This window comes from Passer domesticus, chromosome 2 (genome assembly GCF_036417665.1).
Source record: "Passer domesticus isolate bPasDom1 chromosome 2, bPasDom1.hap1, whole genome shotgun sequence".
NCBI classification, from domain to species: Eukaryota; Metazoa; Chordata; class Aves; order Passeriformes; family Passeridae; genus Passer; species Passer domesticus.
Window position 1 is genome coordinate 100,000,931 of NC_087475.1, and position 17,681 is coordinate 100,018,611.

The 17,681-nt window shown below is 40.4% G+C and overlaps 1 gene segment (V, D, J or C); it reads left to right on the forward strand.

The window, feature by feature from the left end:
- Positions 1–5,719: 5,719 nt before the first annotated feature.
- Positions 5,720–11,166, forward strand: LOC135294541 (T-cell receptor beta-2 chain C region-like). The segment is given in 4 exon segments: positions 5,720–6,553; positions 8,448–8,783; positions 9,165–9,182; positions 10,284–11,166. Coding segments are annotated over 4 exon segments (543 nt in total).
- Positions 11,167–17,681: the final 6,515 nt, after the last annotated feature.

Below are 17,681 nucleotides of genomic sequence, written 5' to 3' on the forward strand. Positions count from 1 at the left end.
TGGCAAATGCAGTTGTTTTTCCTGCTCTGTATTTGTCACTCTTTTAATCTCCTCCAAACACTTCCAAAGAGAGAAAATATCCTACTGAACCAAGAGATTTATTTGGTGTTCTGAGTACAGAAATTACTTAAGTAGTCTCCTGGCTGCTTCAAACAAACAAGAGAATTGTTTCCTGAAAAATACTTTTTACAATAGTGCTTCAAGGGGTCTTACATTCATAAGATGTGAACTTCCTGGTCCAGGGAAAGGTGTCCCCTTCCTCTTTGGAGAAGAAAGGAAAGGAAGGTTTCAGCAAGTGGGAATCGTGAGTAGGTGGTACAAAGGGGCACATTTCAGGGGGTGTGACAAAGATGAACAGAGACATCTTTTGATTCTGATGATGGGTTCTTTTCCCAGGATGCCCCATTATTCATGCTCTGTAAAGTTAGAATAGACTGGAGCACAGCAGGATGGAGTATTAAAAACTAATTCCAGCTCAGCCTGAAACACATTAATATAATTTATTAAGGCATTTGTTGAAAATGGCTGCATTTATCAGAGCTGTCAGAAAAACCCCCAGAACAATCTTGTCCTCACACACACTGACTTTCAGAGTGGTCATGGCAGAACTTGGTCAAAGTGAACAGAGTACAAACTTGGGCATAGGAATGCTGGAGCAGACAAGCTATGGTGTGAAGCGAATCTGTGTAAGAAAAGAATTTGGCAAATGACAGACTTCACTTTATACTCTGGAATAAGAAGAATGTTCCCACACTGAATTCATATCTGTCATTCGCTGGAAGTTGAGACCAAGGTCAGCAATCCAATCCTGTTCTTTTCCAACACTGCTACAAGCCATGCAGTTCTCATTCCCACACACTCCTGCTATTGTACAGGTAATTGTGCAAAGAGAGCACTTTAAAAGAGAGACTGATACATGTCTGATAATATCTCCTGGGTTTGTTTTTTTTTTAATTTTTGAATTGAAGTATGATTAAAGGAAACTTTTTGTTCATCAAGCTCTTCTTAAGAGTGTTTTGTACAGAGGCTGTTTGTGATGGGGCTGATGCTTAAGTCCAAGGAGAGAAGCAGAATTCTGCTCTTCATCCATTTGTTGTCACTTCTTCTTCTAGCCATACAGGAGACCCCTTTGGACAAAGTGCTGTCTTCAGGGTGATATTTATGTAAGTCCACTTCTCTACAATTACACTGTGTCTCCTACAATTTTCAAGAGAACCAGCTACTGAGAGTGAAGGAGAGGATTTTAGGAAAAAAGAAGGAGAAAATGCCAGGTGCACTAGACAGTGGATGAAATATGATTAAATTGTATTGACCTTTCAAAGAAAAGAGCAAAAAACAAAATTAGGAAGAGGAAGAAAACCAAACAGTAAAGATTAAGAAAATCAAACCGAGGATGAAAATAAAGACACAACTCAGAGATAACAAAAAAATGATATAATTGAGAAATAGGGAAGAGAATCTACCCTGTAGTGGAGGAGAAGCAAAGGGAGGCAGAGTGTGTTTCTGTAAAACTGTGTTTGTGAGGACCGTTTCTGTGCTCCACAAACTATATACCCAAGGGATTAGTAAATGTGGAGAGTCTTTCTGGAGATCTTTCATCCGGTTTGCATCTCATTTTTACCTCACACCACAAGTTAATCTTTGGTAGTTCAGTGGAAGCTCACACCGGACTAAATGAAGAATGGAGTAATACATTTTATGTGTAAATGTTTCCTGCAAAGATGTACGAATAACGGAGACTAAGGTAGAGGAATGATAATGTAAATTTGGATGCAGAAGATCTGGGATACCTGAAAATAATAAAAAAAAATATTTTGTGATTTTCCTAGGAGAAAGACTTTTGTTTTGAAGCATTATGTTCTGTGTTTTGTAGTCTGTTTTTCATATAAATAAAGATTCAAGGGAAGCTGTTAAAAAGCTATATGAAAACCATGTTTAGGTTAGGTTGCTAATTATGTGTTGACACATTGTGAGACAAGACTGGTGCCACTTACATATAAAGGAGGGAGATAAAAGTAGCCTGTTACCTCTCCCCATCAGTTCCCGTCCCTTCAGACAGTCTGCAAAATGAAGGCTTGCTCTTACTCCTAGATGAAGCCTTTTCATAGGCAGAGTCACAAGCCCTGGGAGGATGCTCTCAAGCAACACCAGGCTACAGAGACAAACACCAGCCCATGGTAAACAAATTACTCTCATTGCAAACCAAAAATTGAAAATTGTGAGGTTGAAGTTTTTGTCATCCTGGAGGCAGAAGAGAGAAAGAGTAGAAAGGAAAGCAGCATCAACACTGCCATGACACTACCAAGTGAAAAATTACTGCATTTAAAGCCAACCAATAAAAGAATAAGAAGTGTTGTCTTTTGGAGTATAAGCAAAACATCTTGAGATTATAAATTGAGTGATAATGGATACACTGAGAAGTAACTGGACTATCACATAGAAACAGGAATGGCAAAGGAAGGATGTGGTCTGTGTTTCTGTCATGGTCTAGCCTCAGCCAGGATCAAGCCCCACACAGCTGGTGGCTCACTCCCCACCAGCAGGACTGGGGAGAGAATCAGAAAAGCACAAGTGAAAAACTTGTGGCTTGCGATAAAGACAGTTTAAGAGGGAAAGCAAAAACTGTGCACATGTGTCACCATGATATTTTATGAAAAATCCCTTTACCAGTATTTCTTCTCCTGGGAAGCTGGGATGTTTCAGCTTCTCTCTCTTTTGCTGTTTGTAACGTGATTTGGAGAATTGTTCATCCTATCATGTGAATACTTATTAGTTAATGACCAGTCCCAGTCCAGCTGTGTTGGACTTTCTGGTCAGTCATGAGTTTTTATTATGCATTCTTGTATAGCCTTTTGATGTATTCTTTTCTCTATTTCTCTAGTATAGTTTCAGGATATCATCTTCTTTAATACAATATAATATCATAATATAATAAATCAGCCCTCTGAACATGGAGTCAGATTAATCTCTTCCCTTGTCCTGGGACTCTCGCGATTGCAACACACACAAGCAAATGATAACAAGGAATTCATTCCCCACTGCCCATGGGTAGGCCGGTGTTCTGCAATTCCCAGGATGGCAGGGCTCCATCACACATAATGGTGCTTGGAAAGACAAACACCATCACTCCAAATATCACTCTCGTCATTCTTCTTCCCCTGCCCCCCCTGCCTTGCCCCTTTCATATACTGCATGAGACACCATGGGATATCCCTTGGATCAGTCACAATCAGCTGTCCCTCCTCCCAAGTTCCCATGCACCACCATCCTCCTTGCCAGCATGGCGGTATGAGAAGCAGAAAAGCCCTTGAATGCTTTTCTGCAGTAAGCACTGCTCAGTTATACCAAAACATTTCTGTCTTGTCAACAGTATTTGCAGAACAGGCCAAAACACACCCCAGGAGGCAGTAGCCTCTTTCAAGGAAATTAACTTGAACCACAGTCCAAGATTATCACAGTCAAAACCAGCACAGGTAATCATGAGAGTAATTCCTAGCTGACAAAAAACAGGAGGTGGAGTCATGGGTGGGATTGTTTTTGCACCGGGTTGTATCATTGTGGCACAACAGCGGGGGGGGGGGGGGGGGGGGGGGGGGGGGGGGCACGATGATACGTTCCCTGGGAAGCCTTTACAAAAACCCATGGGTGCATGAGCCTTGAGGTAGAGCATGTTAAGGCAGCTGCAGAGAATCCGGCAGCAGAGCAGGTGTGCTCTGCCTTGGTTTCTCTTGACAGACCTTGTATGCTGGGACTTACTTTCATCATCTGAGAACTGAGCCTGCCCTCCCTGGCAAGCAAGCTAGAAAATTCTGAGGTATTGAAATTAAATTTTACCAATCCAAACTGTGACTGCAGATGCACCTAAAGCAAATCAACCATGCAAATATGGAATTACCATTGTTTCCAGATCCACCAATGTTTACAATAGATGACAAAATGGCTCTTTCTTAAAGTGATACATGTGTTAGAAAAAGAATTCTGAGATGTAGCAGGTATGTCTCAGAGGCACTACCTAAAATGTCTTGGGCTTTTCTCTCTAAAATAATCATCCAACATCTGCTGACTGTCTCATGCCTGTGAGAACAAAGGTTGCCTCTGAAGAGAAGGCCACACTATCTCACTGTAGCTCTTCCTAATGGCTAGGAAGGATTTTTCCTATGAAGGAACCAGTCAAGAGATTCTTCTGGGCTCTCCTTGTGTGGATTATTTTAATCAACCAGAAAACTGAACGGGATCCGAAAAGACTATTCAGGACAAGTGGCCTGCCATGGAAGGGGAAACAAAGGGATTTGTTTTAGTTCCCTGCCAAAGGCAAACCACCTCAAATAAAGTATGAGTGATGTTTGGGATTCCAAAACAAGAAACAGTTTCTAAAGCTTGTGCTTGTAGAGAGGCAGGTGCAGTGCATCCCTTCTCTTAGCTTATGATACATCACTTTGTCACTGTGACTAGTGCTGATATGCGTTTTGGCAGTGGCACAAAACTTACAGTTATAGGTAAGAAATTTTTGTTTCCTCTTTTAATTCACTTCAAATGCCATGTCTTCTCTTTAGAGAACATCATCCTTAACCTCCCTATCATATTAAACTGGTGTGTGTTAATAACCCTTTCCACTTCAGAGAATAGAATAAGTTGGGTCCTCTAGGTAGGGACACACCTTTCATTTTGGAGAATGGAAAGAATGAGTTTTCAGTAATGAAAAAGCTGTCCCTTGTGGGTAAGGAATGGGATAAATAATGTGTGCATGACATAAAAAAAGTTGTCCTAATGAATCAACACATGCAAAAAATTCCCCAAAAGTATAGCTACTGTCTGTAACACTGGTTCCACGGGCACTAGAGATGATTAAGGACAAGTCAGTGAAAAGCTGGCTATCTATCTGGAAAGAACTGACTTACAGTTACACTTTGAAGGGGTCTAGGAAACAAAATCAAGACAATACAAGCTTAAAGCTTACCTGGGATCTTTGCAGGGTGACTTAAAGAATGTGTTGTCTCAGATAACCGGGAACAACATGTGTTTTCAATTTTTAGCATTTTTAATATATAAAAAAGAAGGCATAAATAAATACTCAACTATATAATAAGCAATACTAAAGTCTCCCTGCAGCTTTTAAAGTCCTTGTTTTTATAGAAAGTAGCTCTCCACAGCACATCCAGTTTCTTTCCACTGAACAGGCTTACCAGGATGGTCGTACAAAGATCACAAAGGACAATGGTCTTTCTATTTCAAAATAGGTACTAAACAGCCACTGAAAACCACAGAAAAATAATATATGTTTCATTTCAAAGAGAAAGAGATCTCAGGGAATGTCTACATATGGGAAATACTTTCAACTATTCTAATATGACACCTAGATTAATAGATAAATGTCCTCTAATGAAATGGTGGAACCTCCACCATTGACCCTGAAGCAAAAGGATTCCAGACAGGCCATTTATGATGTTGTTCTTAGCTGTTTAGACACACAGATTTGGTGGTGTTCCCTTACAGACCCATTTTCTAATAGACCTGGGATAAATGCACCCTGTATTTTTTCTTTTGCTGGTGCCACATGAGGGGAGGGTTAGTCCACAGGCTTGGCTCAGAGATCTGGGAGTAGAGGACAGGTTTTTCTGCAGCTGCAAAATGGTGTGAATAATAATAGACTGTTCTTTGGCAGTGGGACAAAACTTACGGTGATAGGTAAGTAAGAAGTCAGATCACTGTGATCTATGTGATACTGGTTAGGGGACAAGAACATTCTTAATTAAAAGATTACTAATGATAATTTTTCATGCAACCATGGGAACAGGATTAATGCTTTATTGCTTGCTTATTAAAATGAGATGTGCCATTATGGAAGTGTAGAATTTACAGGCACAAATGTTGAGGTCCTTGTGTCTGCAGCCTCTGTCTTTTATTTCTGGGAACTTCATGAAGGGAGAAGGGAATAAATAATTTTATTTTCACCCATCTCTAAGGAAATATTATAGATGTTGGGAATGAAAAAATGCTTCTCTGATCTACAGATTTTTACAGTTTATCTGTAAGGATCCAAAGCAGCACTTTGGAGGTAGAGTCTGGATTCTCCTGTGTGCTGAACCATGGAGGCAAAGAATAAACTTGCTGGCACTTTGGTTGTCTGTCCGTAGATGGTTTTCAGGCTGTCTAAAGCTGCTTTGGGATGCTGGCTTCTGCTAGCAATCCTTTTCACAACTTCTGTTGCTCAGCATGGACCATATTATTTTTCTCTAAGCATACTTATTTCCTCTATTGTTTTTCTTTCTCCTTGTTTTCTTTCTCTATTTTCTCCCATCCTAGCAAAGGATTTAACATCACCTATATCAGGAAATGTGGAAATCACAGGGCAAAGTGACTTTTTCCATCTGCTACGTCCCCATCTGATAGCAAATTGTGCAAATCCTCATTGGTGCCTTTAAACCATGCCATTTTAAGGAACTATGTGGCTGTCAGGAAGAACATAATGACACTGGGGGTTACAGCCTGACTTTGTACAGCTGTGCAAACCAGCAGCTTAACTTTGGAGTTGGCACTATGCTCAGAGTCATAGGTAAGGAGCTGTTTTTAACCCAAGTGCTCTGTGTGGAGGACACTTGAAAATTGCCCTTGTGTTCGTGATATGTAGCATATACAGAGATGATTTTAAAATGAGAGTAGGAATGAAAAATAACAAGAATTATGAAACTGCCCTTGCGATGATGGAAATGGAGGAACTGAGATACTTTTTCTCCCAGGTGGGTGAAGGCTGTGTGACAGGGAATGAGTTTATGCATGGAAATGATTGAGCTTTGAGTGAGTGTCTACCATGAGTGGCATGGAAGACCAGAACACAATGGGCTGCTGATCAGACTTTTTTGCTCCAGTCCTTCCTTTGACCAATCCCTTTATTCCATTTCAAGCATGCTAATAATCAGAATTTGATTGTCCTTCCAGTACTTTCAGTAGTCTTATCATTCTTTCATTCTGCCTCGTTTTTTCACCTACCATCCAATTTTGTTGCTCCCTTCTTTCCTTAGTGTATTAAATTTCCCCTTTTTTTTCTTTTGTCCTCCTATCTGGTTCAGTCTCTTCACTCATTAGCCATTAAGGCTATGAGCCAAAGAATTTATCAGAGATACTTCTAGGATAGGAAATAAAATCATAACGCCAAGTGCTGGAAGGGAGAAGTAGAAGGGATCAACCTCTCTTCATACCCACTAAAAGGAAAGCAGAGCAGTGCTAAAACTTCCAGGGAGTTATCTATATTGAATATCCCAGTCATCTAAGGTCTGTACAAACTGATACAGAAGCAGCCCAGGGATCTTTACAGAGCAAGCACTGGTGATCACAATTAAGGCATCATTGGAATACAAACATGAGGGTTTAGGGGACAAGATCTCTGCAAGATAATAATTTCTGCTCATTCTGCTGCCTCTCTTCCTCTTCAAAGGAGTGAGTGATCAGGAAGAACATCCACAATTCATAGTGCCTTCATACAAAAAAGCACCAGCCCAGAGAAATAATTTTCTCTTTGGCTTCCTAGTTTTCCCTACATTCCCTTTTCCAGCAGCACTCTACAGACCTCATAGGTTTCTCACGCTAGTTGAGTCAAAAAGGCATTTTCATATAGCATATGGAACCCCCACCTGCCTTTTAGGGTCACTGCTTGGCTTCTGAGTAACTTCTCATGTCTGCCTTGTACATCCTTGTGACTGAAGCCAACATTTGATTTGCACGCGTATAGAATCTTGCATCATTCTCGGAAGGCGTGTAGCCCACGATCAGAGCTTCTCATACCTACAATAACCTAAAATTTAAATTACATGAAGTCATGTTGTATATTCTTAAAAATGGATTGGTTAAGACCCAAGGCAAAACTTGTCCCTGGCAGACATGTTACCTGCCTCAATGGTTTTTCACTTCAGACAGTGAGAAGGATCAGCTCCTTCCTTGTTTCCTTCCTTCCAGGTCATCATGTAGATGGGGGCCAAGTAGGGTATCCCATGACAGTATAATTCTGAACTCTGCAATGACCACCATGTCTTAACTCCATCCCCAGGAATGTGACTCAGTTTGCTGAAGATGTTTGTGCCTTAAAAGAGACTCCCTTATCTATTAATGCAATATTATAAATACAGGCCTTACTCACAAAACTGGGGACATTTCCGCCCCTCTCGTTGCTCCATTTCTTTGCAGCTTTGTATTCTACTGACAGAGGCAATACAAGAAATTCATGTACTTGTGCGTGTCTGTGGCCAGACCGCTTATGTTTCTGTGTGATGAGTGAGAAGAAATCCTTCCACTTTCCTGGTGTGTCCTAGCCAACATACATTAATTGTCCAATAGACAGCAGTTAAAAGGCCAGGTATTTCAGGAGAAACACGGCACAAACTCAGTTCCATTTCCAGGGGGTTTTGTCTGAGCAGAGGGATGGAGGCTCTGGACCATGTTGCTTTGTGTTTCAGGGAAGAATGATGAAATCATACCTCCTGCCGTGGTCATCTTTTCCCCATCAAAGCAGGAGATCCAGCAGAAGAGCAAGGCCACGCTGGTGTGCCTGGCCTCTGGTTTCTACCCTGACCACTTGACTCTGGTGTGGAGGGTGAATGGTGTGAAAAGGACTGAAGGGGTGGGCACAGACGAGTCCTCCACACAGAATGGGAGCACCTACTCACTGACCAGCCGACTGAGGATGCCAGCCTGGGAATGGTTCAACCCTCTGAATCGCTTCGAGTGTGTTGCCAGTTTTTTTCAGAATGGAACAACAGCATCAGTAAACAAATTTATCCATGGTGATGCTGGTGAGTAAAAACTAACTCTTACCATGCTATATAGGATAGAAATCACAAATCTAAAGAGCAAGTGTTATGATAGGAACCGCATCAATATATAGCTTCCATATAACGCGTTCTTCTGGAACAAATACATCCCTAAATATCTAGGAATTAACATATGTCTCTTCCCATTCCTGGGCCTTTGTCCCTATGTTACCATTCTACATCTCAAGTTTCTTCAGGCCTCCCACTGAGAAGTCTCTGTAGTAGAGTAAATTGTACAGTATCATAAAACACCCAGTTGTAGTAGGAAGAATGAGGCAGTGTTTTATAAACTGAAACTTCTAAAATCTGTATTCTGTTTGCTCTGAAGAGAAACATGACTTTCAGTTCATTTTTGTCTTTCAGGTTGTGCACTCACAGAAGGTACGTGTGGCTTCTCACATAAAAGGAATTTTGCCTCTTCTCTCAGGCGATTATCAGGGTGTATTTTAATGCCAGTTTTACTGACATTAAGTACAAAGTGTGGGAGATATCTGCTGCATGAAAAGCTTCTTCTTTCTCCTGTTTAAAAAAAAAAAAAAAAAGAAGAAAAAAAAAAGGAGGAAAGTTATTTGGAGGGTTGTTTGTGAACATTGGATGTAGCTCAGCTTTGGGGTTGAGCTCTCCCATATGATTAAATTTTGAAAATTGAAGAATCATGGTACCATCCTGTAGACTGTAATTTTAGTATTTACCATCTCCTCCAGTTCTAGAAACTGACTTCCATTGGGAATATTCTTGCACAGCAGGAAAGAAATAATCCATTCTTTATACAAATGATTCTGAAATCAAGATTCAGGATATGATCTTCTGAATATTTCTCAGAATCAAACTCAGAACAATTCCCATGACAAGTCACATTCCACTCCACAGTGCTGTCATGTATGGAGGATATCCATATGGCAAATCACATTTCTTTCCTCTTTGTATACATATTTGCACACACCTGTTTTTCAAGAACTTCCTTAATTCTTCAGGTATCTTAAGGCTGAACCAAGACAGATCTTGTATCTCAATACTATGGCAACTCCTTAAGAGTGAAAAATCTTCAAGAATATAAAACTTCTAGAAGGCATGTTATTCTGGGCTTTGTAAAACTTTCCTGATAACAACAGCAGCACTCATAAGGGCACTGACAATAATGAGACAAAATAAAACGTTTGTATCTTTTGATTCAGCCTATTTTGCATTCCTAACAGGAGACTCAGATGAACAGCCCTGTTCATCAGTAGGTGTGGAACTCAATACTTTCCCAGCATAAAGCCAATCTCTGTCTTTCCTAGACTTGCTTTCTCTTGTGGTTCTTTGACTTCTGGCCCTTCCCTGCTCCTCTGGCGTCAACAGAGCCACTCATTTGGCTCTAGTTCCTTTATGTTGCTTAGCTAAAGATGTCATATGTTGTCATTTGATGAAAGCCCCATTAGAACCAGCATCTTGTAATGATGATGATGAAAATTGAACACACAAATGGTGTTTGACTTGCAGAGTCGTACTTGCGGTATGGAAATTCCCTGAAGCTCACTTACCTCATCCTCTGTGGCAAAGCCTTGGTCTATGCAGTTTTGGTGAGTGGTCTGGTGTGGACAGGCAAGGTGAGTCAGAGTGGCCCTGGAAGGCTGGGCTCACTCACTGGTCAAGGATCAGTGGATGCAGGTTAAACCCCTTCTCAGAGGTGTGGCTGTTCTGCAGGTGCTCTGCCAGGCTTTGTGGAGTTCCACTTGAAAAATCAGAAATTATGGGTTTTCTCTTACCGTTTTTCCAAAACTCAAATAAAATCAATGCTATCTAGCAGAGAAATTCCTTCTCACAATCCTCTTTAAACACATGAAAAAGATGAGAATTAAGGACAAGTTGCCCAGAAAGTAAATAAGGGAAATATCAGATATGTCACGCATTTGTGTAACCATTGCGAAGGGGCTTACACCTGCAGTGAAAATAATAAGCATATTTTTTAAAGTGATGCAGGAGATAAATCTGATTAAATATTTACAAAGATTTAAGAAGAACAGTGGATTGATCTGAAAGGATGGGATAATTCAACTAACCAAGAGGAAATGCTTTTTATTAGTAAGTTTTTCCTGTGGCTGAAACATACATGCACAGTGAGAGCAGCAGAAGTCTCAGCGCTTGTCTGTTCAAAAGCAGAACAGGGAGATGTATTTGAAAAGTGACCTGGTAGAGTTGAGGGCAAAGATGAGAACAATCTCAGTTGTATTTTTTGGTCCTTTTGCAAGGATAGAATGGAAGGTGTAGATATGTCCATTTCTGGATCATGGAATCCTAGAATCGCAGAATGGTTTAGGTGAGAAAGAACATTTAAAGATTACCTAGTTCCATCCCCACCCTGAAATGGGCAGGGACATCTCTCACTAGACCAGGTTGCTCAAAGCCCCATGCAACCAGGCCTTAAACACTTCCAGGGGTGGGACATCCACGGCTTCTCTGGGAAACCTGTTCCACTCTCTCAGCACCCTCCCCAGAACAAATTTCTTCCTTTGATCTGAAGCTACCCTGAATCAGTTTAAAACCAGGCCTCTTCATCCTGTCACTGCAGGCCTTGGTAAAACATCTCTGTTTTTCTTAAAAGTCCCCCACTGCTGTGTATGGGAAGGCCTCAGGCAGGCCTCTCCAGAGGCTTCTCTTCTCCAGTCTCAAGAGGAGTTGTTCTCTCAGCCTGTCTTCATAACCTGAGGCCCTGGGACTGGCTTTTGTGGGATTCCTGTGGGCCTGCTCTGTCATGGCCATGTGTTACCTGGGCTGGGGCCTCCAGAGCTGGACACAGAAGTGCAGGTGGGATTGGTGGGGGTTCACATGGGCCCGCTCTCTTAAGTCTGTTCAGGTGCCTGTGGCTGGCATCCCTTCCCTCACACACACCGATGGCCACACAGCTTCATGTCAGCTGTGAACTTGCTGAGGGTGCACTTGCTCCCACTGTCAATGACACGCTGATGAAAGTTGAAGAAATGCTTTTGGCCCCAGTACAGATCCTTGAGGGAAACTGTTTGTGACTGACTGCCACTTGAACATTCACCGTGGATGCTAGCTCTTTGGGCAAGGTCATCCAGCCAGTTCCTGTATTTGTTTCTGTTGTTTGGTGGTTGTTGTTGTTGTGATTGCTATTTTATTGTTCTTCTTATTTTGTCCCATTTTGTTTTCAATTAGAGTGGCGTCAAGTTATCTAGAGAATAAATGAAGAGCCCTTGTCATTTCATCAGCAGGAACATGACAAGATTGCTACCTTTCCATAGCAAAAAAATCTGTGCTTCTACGAACTTCTGAATATAATTTTTTTGTAATTATCAGTTGCTGTACTGTTATTCACATCTTTGTCAGCTTTCTCTGTACTTCCATATCATAATGTATCATATTTTATTGTAAGACATCTTTAAAAGTAGCACCTTCTTAGTGCTCAGCAGCTGAGAACTCATCTGATTGATTTAGGAATAAAGTTTTTGCTTCTCTTCCCTTGAAAAGCATGAGTAGTTGTTTTTAAATTTGGTCTTCTGTAGTAATAATGTCCTACCACACAAAGTTCAGTGAGTAATAGGGCCGTAACGAATACCTATTAATGATCATTTACTGGAAATCCCTGTAGAAATGACTTATCAGTTATGAGAACAGCAGAGGCTCATCCAATACTTACTGTGTACCAACAAGCAGGGCTGCAGGCTTTGGAGGCCTGCCCTCAGAGGGGCTGATTTTGAGCCAGAACAGCTGCATAATTCAAAGGTGGTAGAGAAGGAAACAGCACTCCAGCCAGATGAGAAGTGACATCCTCTTGGGAGAGGCATGGGAGCTGCCTTTTCTCTCACTTCGTTCTTTTGAAGGATTATCTTGGTGAAGACAGTAGAATCCCTGTGGTAGTGAAAAAAAAATTGGTGAGTAGATTAAAAATCACCTGACACTTTATGTTTTTGTTTCAAAAGGATCTGATGACAGACTTGGGAGGAATCTGTCATACTTCTGTTCATACCATTAAAGAAGAATGCTGCATCTTAGTGCTAGAGGGCAGAAGGGTATAATACTGGCAAATGCAGTTGTTTTTCCTGCTCTGTATTTGTCACTCTTTTAATCTCCTCCAAACACTTCCAAAGAGAGAAAATATCCTACTGAACCAAGAGATTTATTTGGTGTTCTGAGTACAGAAATTACTTAAGTAGTCTCCTGGCTGCTTCAAACAAACAAGAGAATTGTTTCCTGAAAAATACTTTTTACAATAGTGCTTCAAGGGGTCTTACATTCATAAGATGTGAACTTCCTGGTCCAGGGAAAGGTGTCCCCTTCCTCTTTGGAGAAGAAAGGAAAGGAAGGTTTCAGCAAGTGGGAATCGTGAGTAGGTGGTACAAAGGGGCACATTTCAGGGGGTGTGACAAAGATGAACAGAGACATCTTTTGATTCTGATGATGGGTTCTTTTCCCAGGATGCCCCATTATTCATGCTCTGTAAAGTTAGAATAGACTGGAGCACAGCAGGATGGAGTATTAAAAACTAATTCCAGCTCAGCCTGAAACACATTAATATAATTTATTAAGGCATTTGTTGAAAATGGCTGCATTTATCAGAGCTGTCAGAAAAACCCCCAGAACAATCTTGTCCTCACACACACTGACTTTCAGAGTGGTCATGGCAGAACTTGGTCAAAGTGAACAGAGTACAAACTTGGGCATAGGAATGCTGGAGCAGACAAGCTATGGTGTGAAGCGAATCTGTGTAAGAAAAGAATTTGGCAAATGACAGACTTCACTTTATACTCTGGAATAAGAAGAATGTTCCCACACTGAATTCATATCTGTCATTCGCTGGAAGTTGAGACCAAGGTCAGCAATCCAATCCTGTTCTTTTCCAACACTGCTACAAGCCATGCAGTTCTCATTCCCACACACTCCTGCTATTGTACAGGTAATTGTGCAAAGAGAGCACTTTAAAAGAGAGACTGATACATGTCTGATAATATCTCCTGGGTTTGTTTTTTTTTTAATTTTTGAATTGAAGTATGATTAAAGGAAACTTTTTGTTCATCAAGCTCTTCTTAAGAGTGTTTTGTACAGAGGCTGTTTGTGATGGGGCTGATGCTTAAGTCCAAGGAGAGAAGCAGAATTCTGCTCTTCATCCATTTGTTGTCACTTCTTCTTCTAGCCATACAGGAGACCCCTTTGGACAAAGTGCTGTCTTCAGGGTGATATTTATGTAAGTCCACTTCTCTACAATTACACTGTGTCTCCTACAATTTTCAAGAGAACCAGCTACTGAGAGTGAAGGAGAGGATTTTAGGAAAAAAGAAGGAGAAAATGCCAGGTGCACTAGACAGTGGATGAAATATGATTAAATTGTATTGACCTTTCAAAGAAAAGAGCAAAAAACAAAATTAGGAAGAGGAAGAAAACCAAACAGTAAAGATTAAGAAAATCAAACCGAGGATGAAAATAAAGACACAACTCAGAGATAACAAAAAAATGATATAATTGAGAAATAGGGAAGAGAATCTACCCTGTAGTGGAGGAGAAGCAAAGGGAGGCAGAGTGTGTTTCTGTAAAACTGTGTTTGTGAGGACCGTTTCTGTGCTCCACAAACTATATACCCAAGGGATTAGTAAATGTGGAGAGTCTTTCTGGAGATCTTTCATCCGGTTTGCATCTCATTTTTACCTCACACCACAAGTTAATCTTTGGTAGTTCAGTGGAAGCTCACACAGGACTAAATGAAGAATGGAGTAATACATTTTATGTGTAAATGTTTCCTGCAAAGATGTACGAATAACGGAGACTAAGGTAAAGGAGCAATTTTGATGCTTTGGAAGCAGAAGGCCTGAGAATGTACTAGCCAGGCAGAAGAAGTAGGAGACTTACAGCAGAGTTCCTAAAGGGAATTTTTGTCTAACATAGAGTCAACAGCAGAGGAAACCGTCTCTGGAGGCCTCAGCTGAAAATGGTATTTCAGAATGAGAGCAGGTGATGTGCCATAATGTACTGGAAAATATCTCTTTAAGGGAACAGCATTTAAATTTTACCAAAACAGGATGCGGTTTGACATTTACTCAGAAAACCATTTTGATAATGCATCAGCCTCTCATGCCATAACACCACCCCAGCTTCTCAGGACAATGCACAGGATGTGGCTTTCTGTTCACCATTTTACAGCTGGGCAGAAAAAGTGACACATAAACGGTCTCATGAAAACTGTTGGTTTTTTTGCTTCACGTTATCACACAATCTTCTTGTTACTCAAATCGGCAGATGGGTACTGCATGTGCAGCTGCTCTTTCTTTGTGCAACATAAAAAAAAAAAAAAAAAGATTTGTGGTTTTGGGGGAGTTGCTGACCTGCTTTTACAAATTAAAAAAACTCTACTGCTTTTTCCAGGCAACTCAAATCAGCAACTTAAATCAGCAAATCAAGATAATAAAAATCATAGACTTGTAGAAAAATTGATGGGAGGGGACTTCTGGAGGTGTCCCAATACAAATTCCTGTCAAAACAGGGCTAACTCCAATGCTCCAACACATTGCTTAGAGTTTTGTCCAGGTGATTTCTGAATGTCTTCAAGGACAGACACAAAATCTCCAAGAAACATCTTCCAGTATGGAAGCATCATCAAGAGAAAGTACTTTTTATTACGTCTAATCAGGGTTTATCTTGCTGTAGCTTGTTCCCACTTGATTCCACTGTGCCCCTCTAAGACTACAATTCTGGTTGGGCATTTGAAGGCATGCAATTACTAATCTTTTAGCCTTCTCTCCATGATGGACAAAATCAATTCCCTCAACCTCTTTTGTATTTCTGCCCCAGTCCCTTGATTATCTTAGTGACTGACCCTCTGCTGCACTCTACAGTTTTTGCTATCTGTTGTACTGGGGCTGGGGCAGGGCAGGAATGTGTGTGGACTAGAGACGTTTTCTCAAGAGTGCTTCAGCACTGTAATTAACACACATGTTAATTACACCCTTGCTAATGCAACCAAAAATGCAACTAGCCTTCATTGCTGAAAGGGCTTGCTGCCTATTCATGTTTAATTACTGTTCTGCAAAGTGGTTCTCCTAGCCAGTCAGCTGATATTTAAAGGATTCACATAAAACTTCCTTTGCCTTTTCTCCAGGGTTGTGCCTGTAGTCCATTAATTCCTGTCCCAATGAAGAAACACTGCACAATAATGACATATTGAAAATTTCCTTTGAAGATCAGTATCGTTATTCTGCATGTATGGTAATAGTCCTTTGCCCTACAACACTTACAATATAATCTGACATAGTTCAGGCTGGGATAAGAATAATAACACAGTGTAAAAGCTATGCCTAATTGTGGAATGTTCCCATTCTACATCCTTTATTAAAACCCTTCCAAAACTGGAAACATATTATTATATATATAATAATTATTATAATTCTTTATTTCAGAACTAGAAAATTATGCAGGTGACTTTTATACAGCATGAGAACCTTGCTTAACGCTTTTTGGTTTAGAACAATTTAAGTCAATTTGTTACATTATTACCATGAAAGGCTTACACCAAAAGGTATCTCAGGCTATGACTAATCCCACTGCATCAATTACACTGTCTGGAAGAATGGTGGTGATGGAAAGACACTGGTAAGTCTTTTTGTGTGGCATGAAAGAGTCCTCATGCCAAACCAGAAATATCCTGTTAGGGAAAGGTTATGCAGTATATAAATTTACATTCACATCCTGGTTTTTTATCCCTCTATATTTTTTCGTCTTCAAAATATGGATGCTCTCTGAAGCAGTGTTCATATCAGGACTTAGCTCACAGTCAGAAAGATTTATAAGGCCTTGAGAAACATCACAAAGTTGCCTTGGATAAAAAAAAGCCCTCAGAACTCAGCCACAGAGAGAAGGAATCAACCAGATTAATACTGAATATTGCTGCTTACTCAGTTGTGAGAGAGAGATATAAAGAGATAGATGTGGCTCACATAGTGGTATGGGATTCACTATGCAGCCAGAAGTAAACTCCATAGTCAGAAAAATTTCTGAACAAATGAAAATCTATGTTATTTTTTCTTGAATGTGAATTCATTCCAAGTTGCATACTACTTTGACTACCTGTCTTTCCACTCGGTATCCTCCATATACATTCAGCTTTTCAGGATTTTGTCTATGCACTTGCAGGCCATGGTAATGACTCCTCTTTTGTCACTTTAATCCAGTCTGTTGCACATTAGTTCTATATAGATTCTATTCCTGCATCATCTTTTGTCCAGACTCCTTTTAATTACCATTGAAAATGATAATTCTACAGTTTTCTTGTAATTAGGGTAACCTTTCCAAGCACACTGGAAAACATTGTGGTTCAGGAAGGAATAAGAGTGCACATAGAAGTCACTATCTCTAAAGTATTTCAGACTTGTGTATGTCAAGCAACTGTTCTGTGTCAGGTATGAAAATGTCTTAGTGGACAATAACGTGTGGCTGTATCAACTACAATTTACATTTCCTTTATTTTACATCTACATTTGATTAACAATCTTTATTGATTGTTTGTTGCAGTGGACCATCCAAGTGTGAGGAATGAGGCTTGACTCCATTTTTCTCAGAAGGCTGATTTATTATGTTATATATTATATTAAAATACTACATTAAAACTATACTAAAAGAACAGAGAGAGAAGAACGATCAGAAGGCTACAAAGAACAAGAATAGAATAGAATGCATAACAAAATCTTGTTACTGCTCACAGCCTCGGCACAGGTGGCTGTGATTGGTCATCAATTGAAAACATGGACCAATGGAAGATGCACCTGTTGCATTCCACAGCAGCAGACAGTTATTGTATACATTTCTTTCCTGAGGCACTCAGCTCTCAGGAGGGGAAAAATCCTAGGAAAGGATTTTTCATAAAATATCATAGCTACAATTGTTCTGATAATG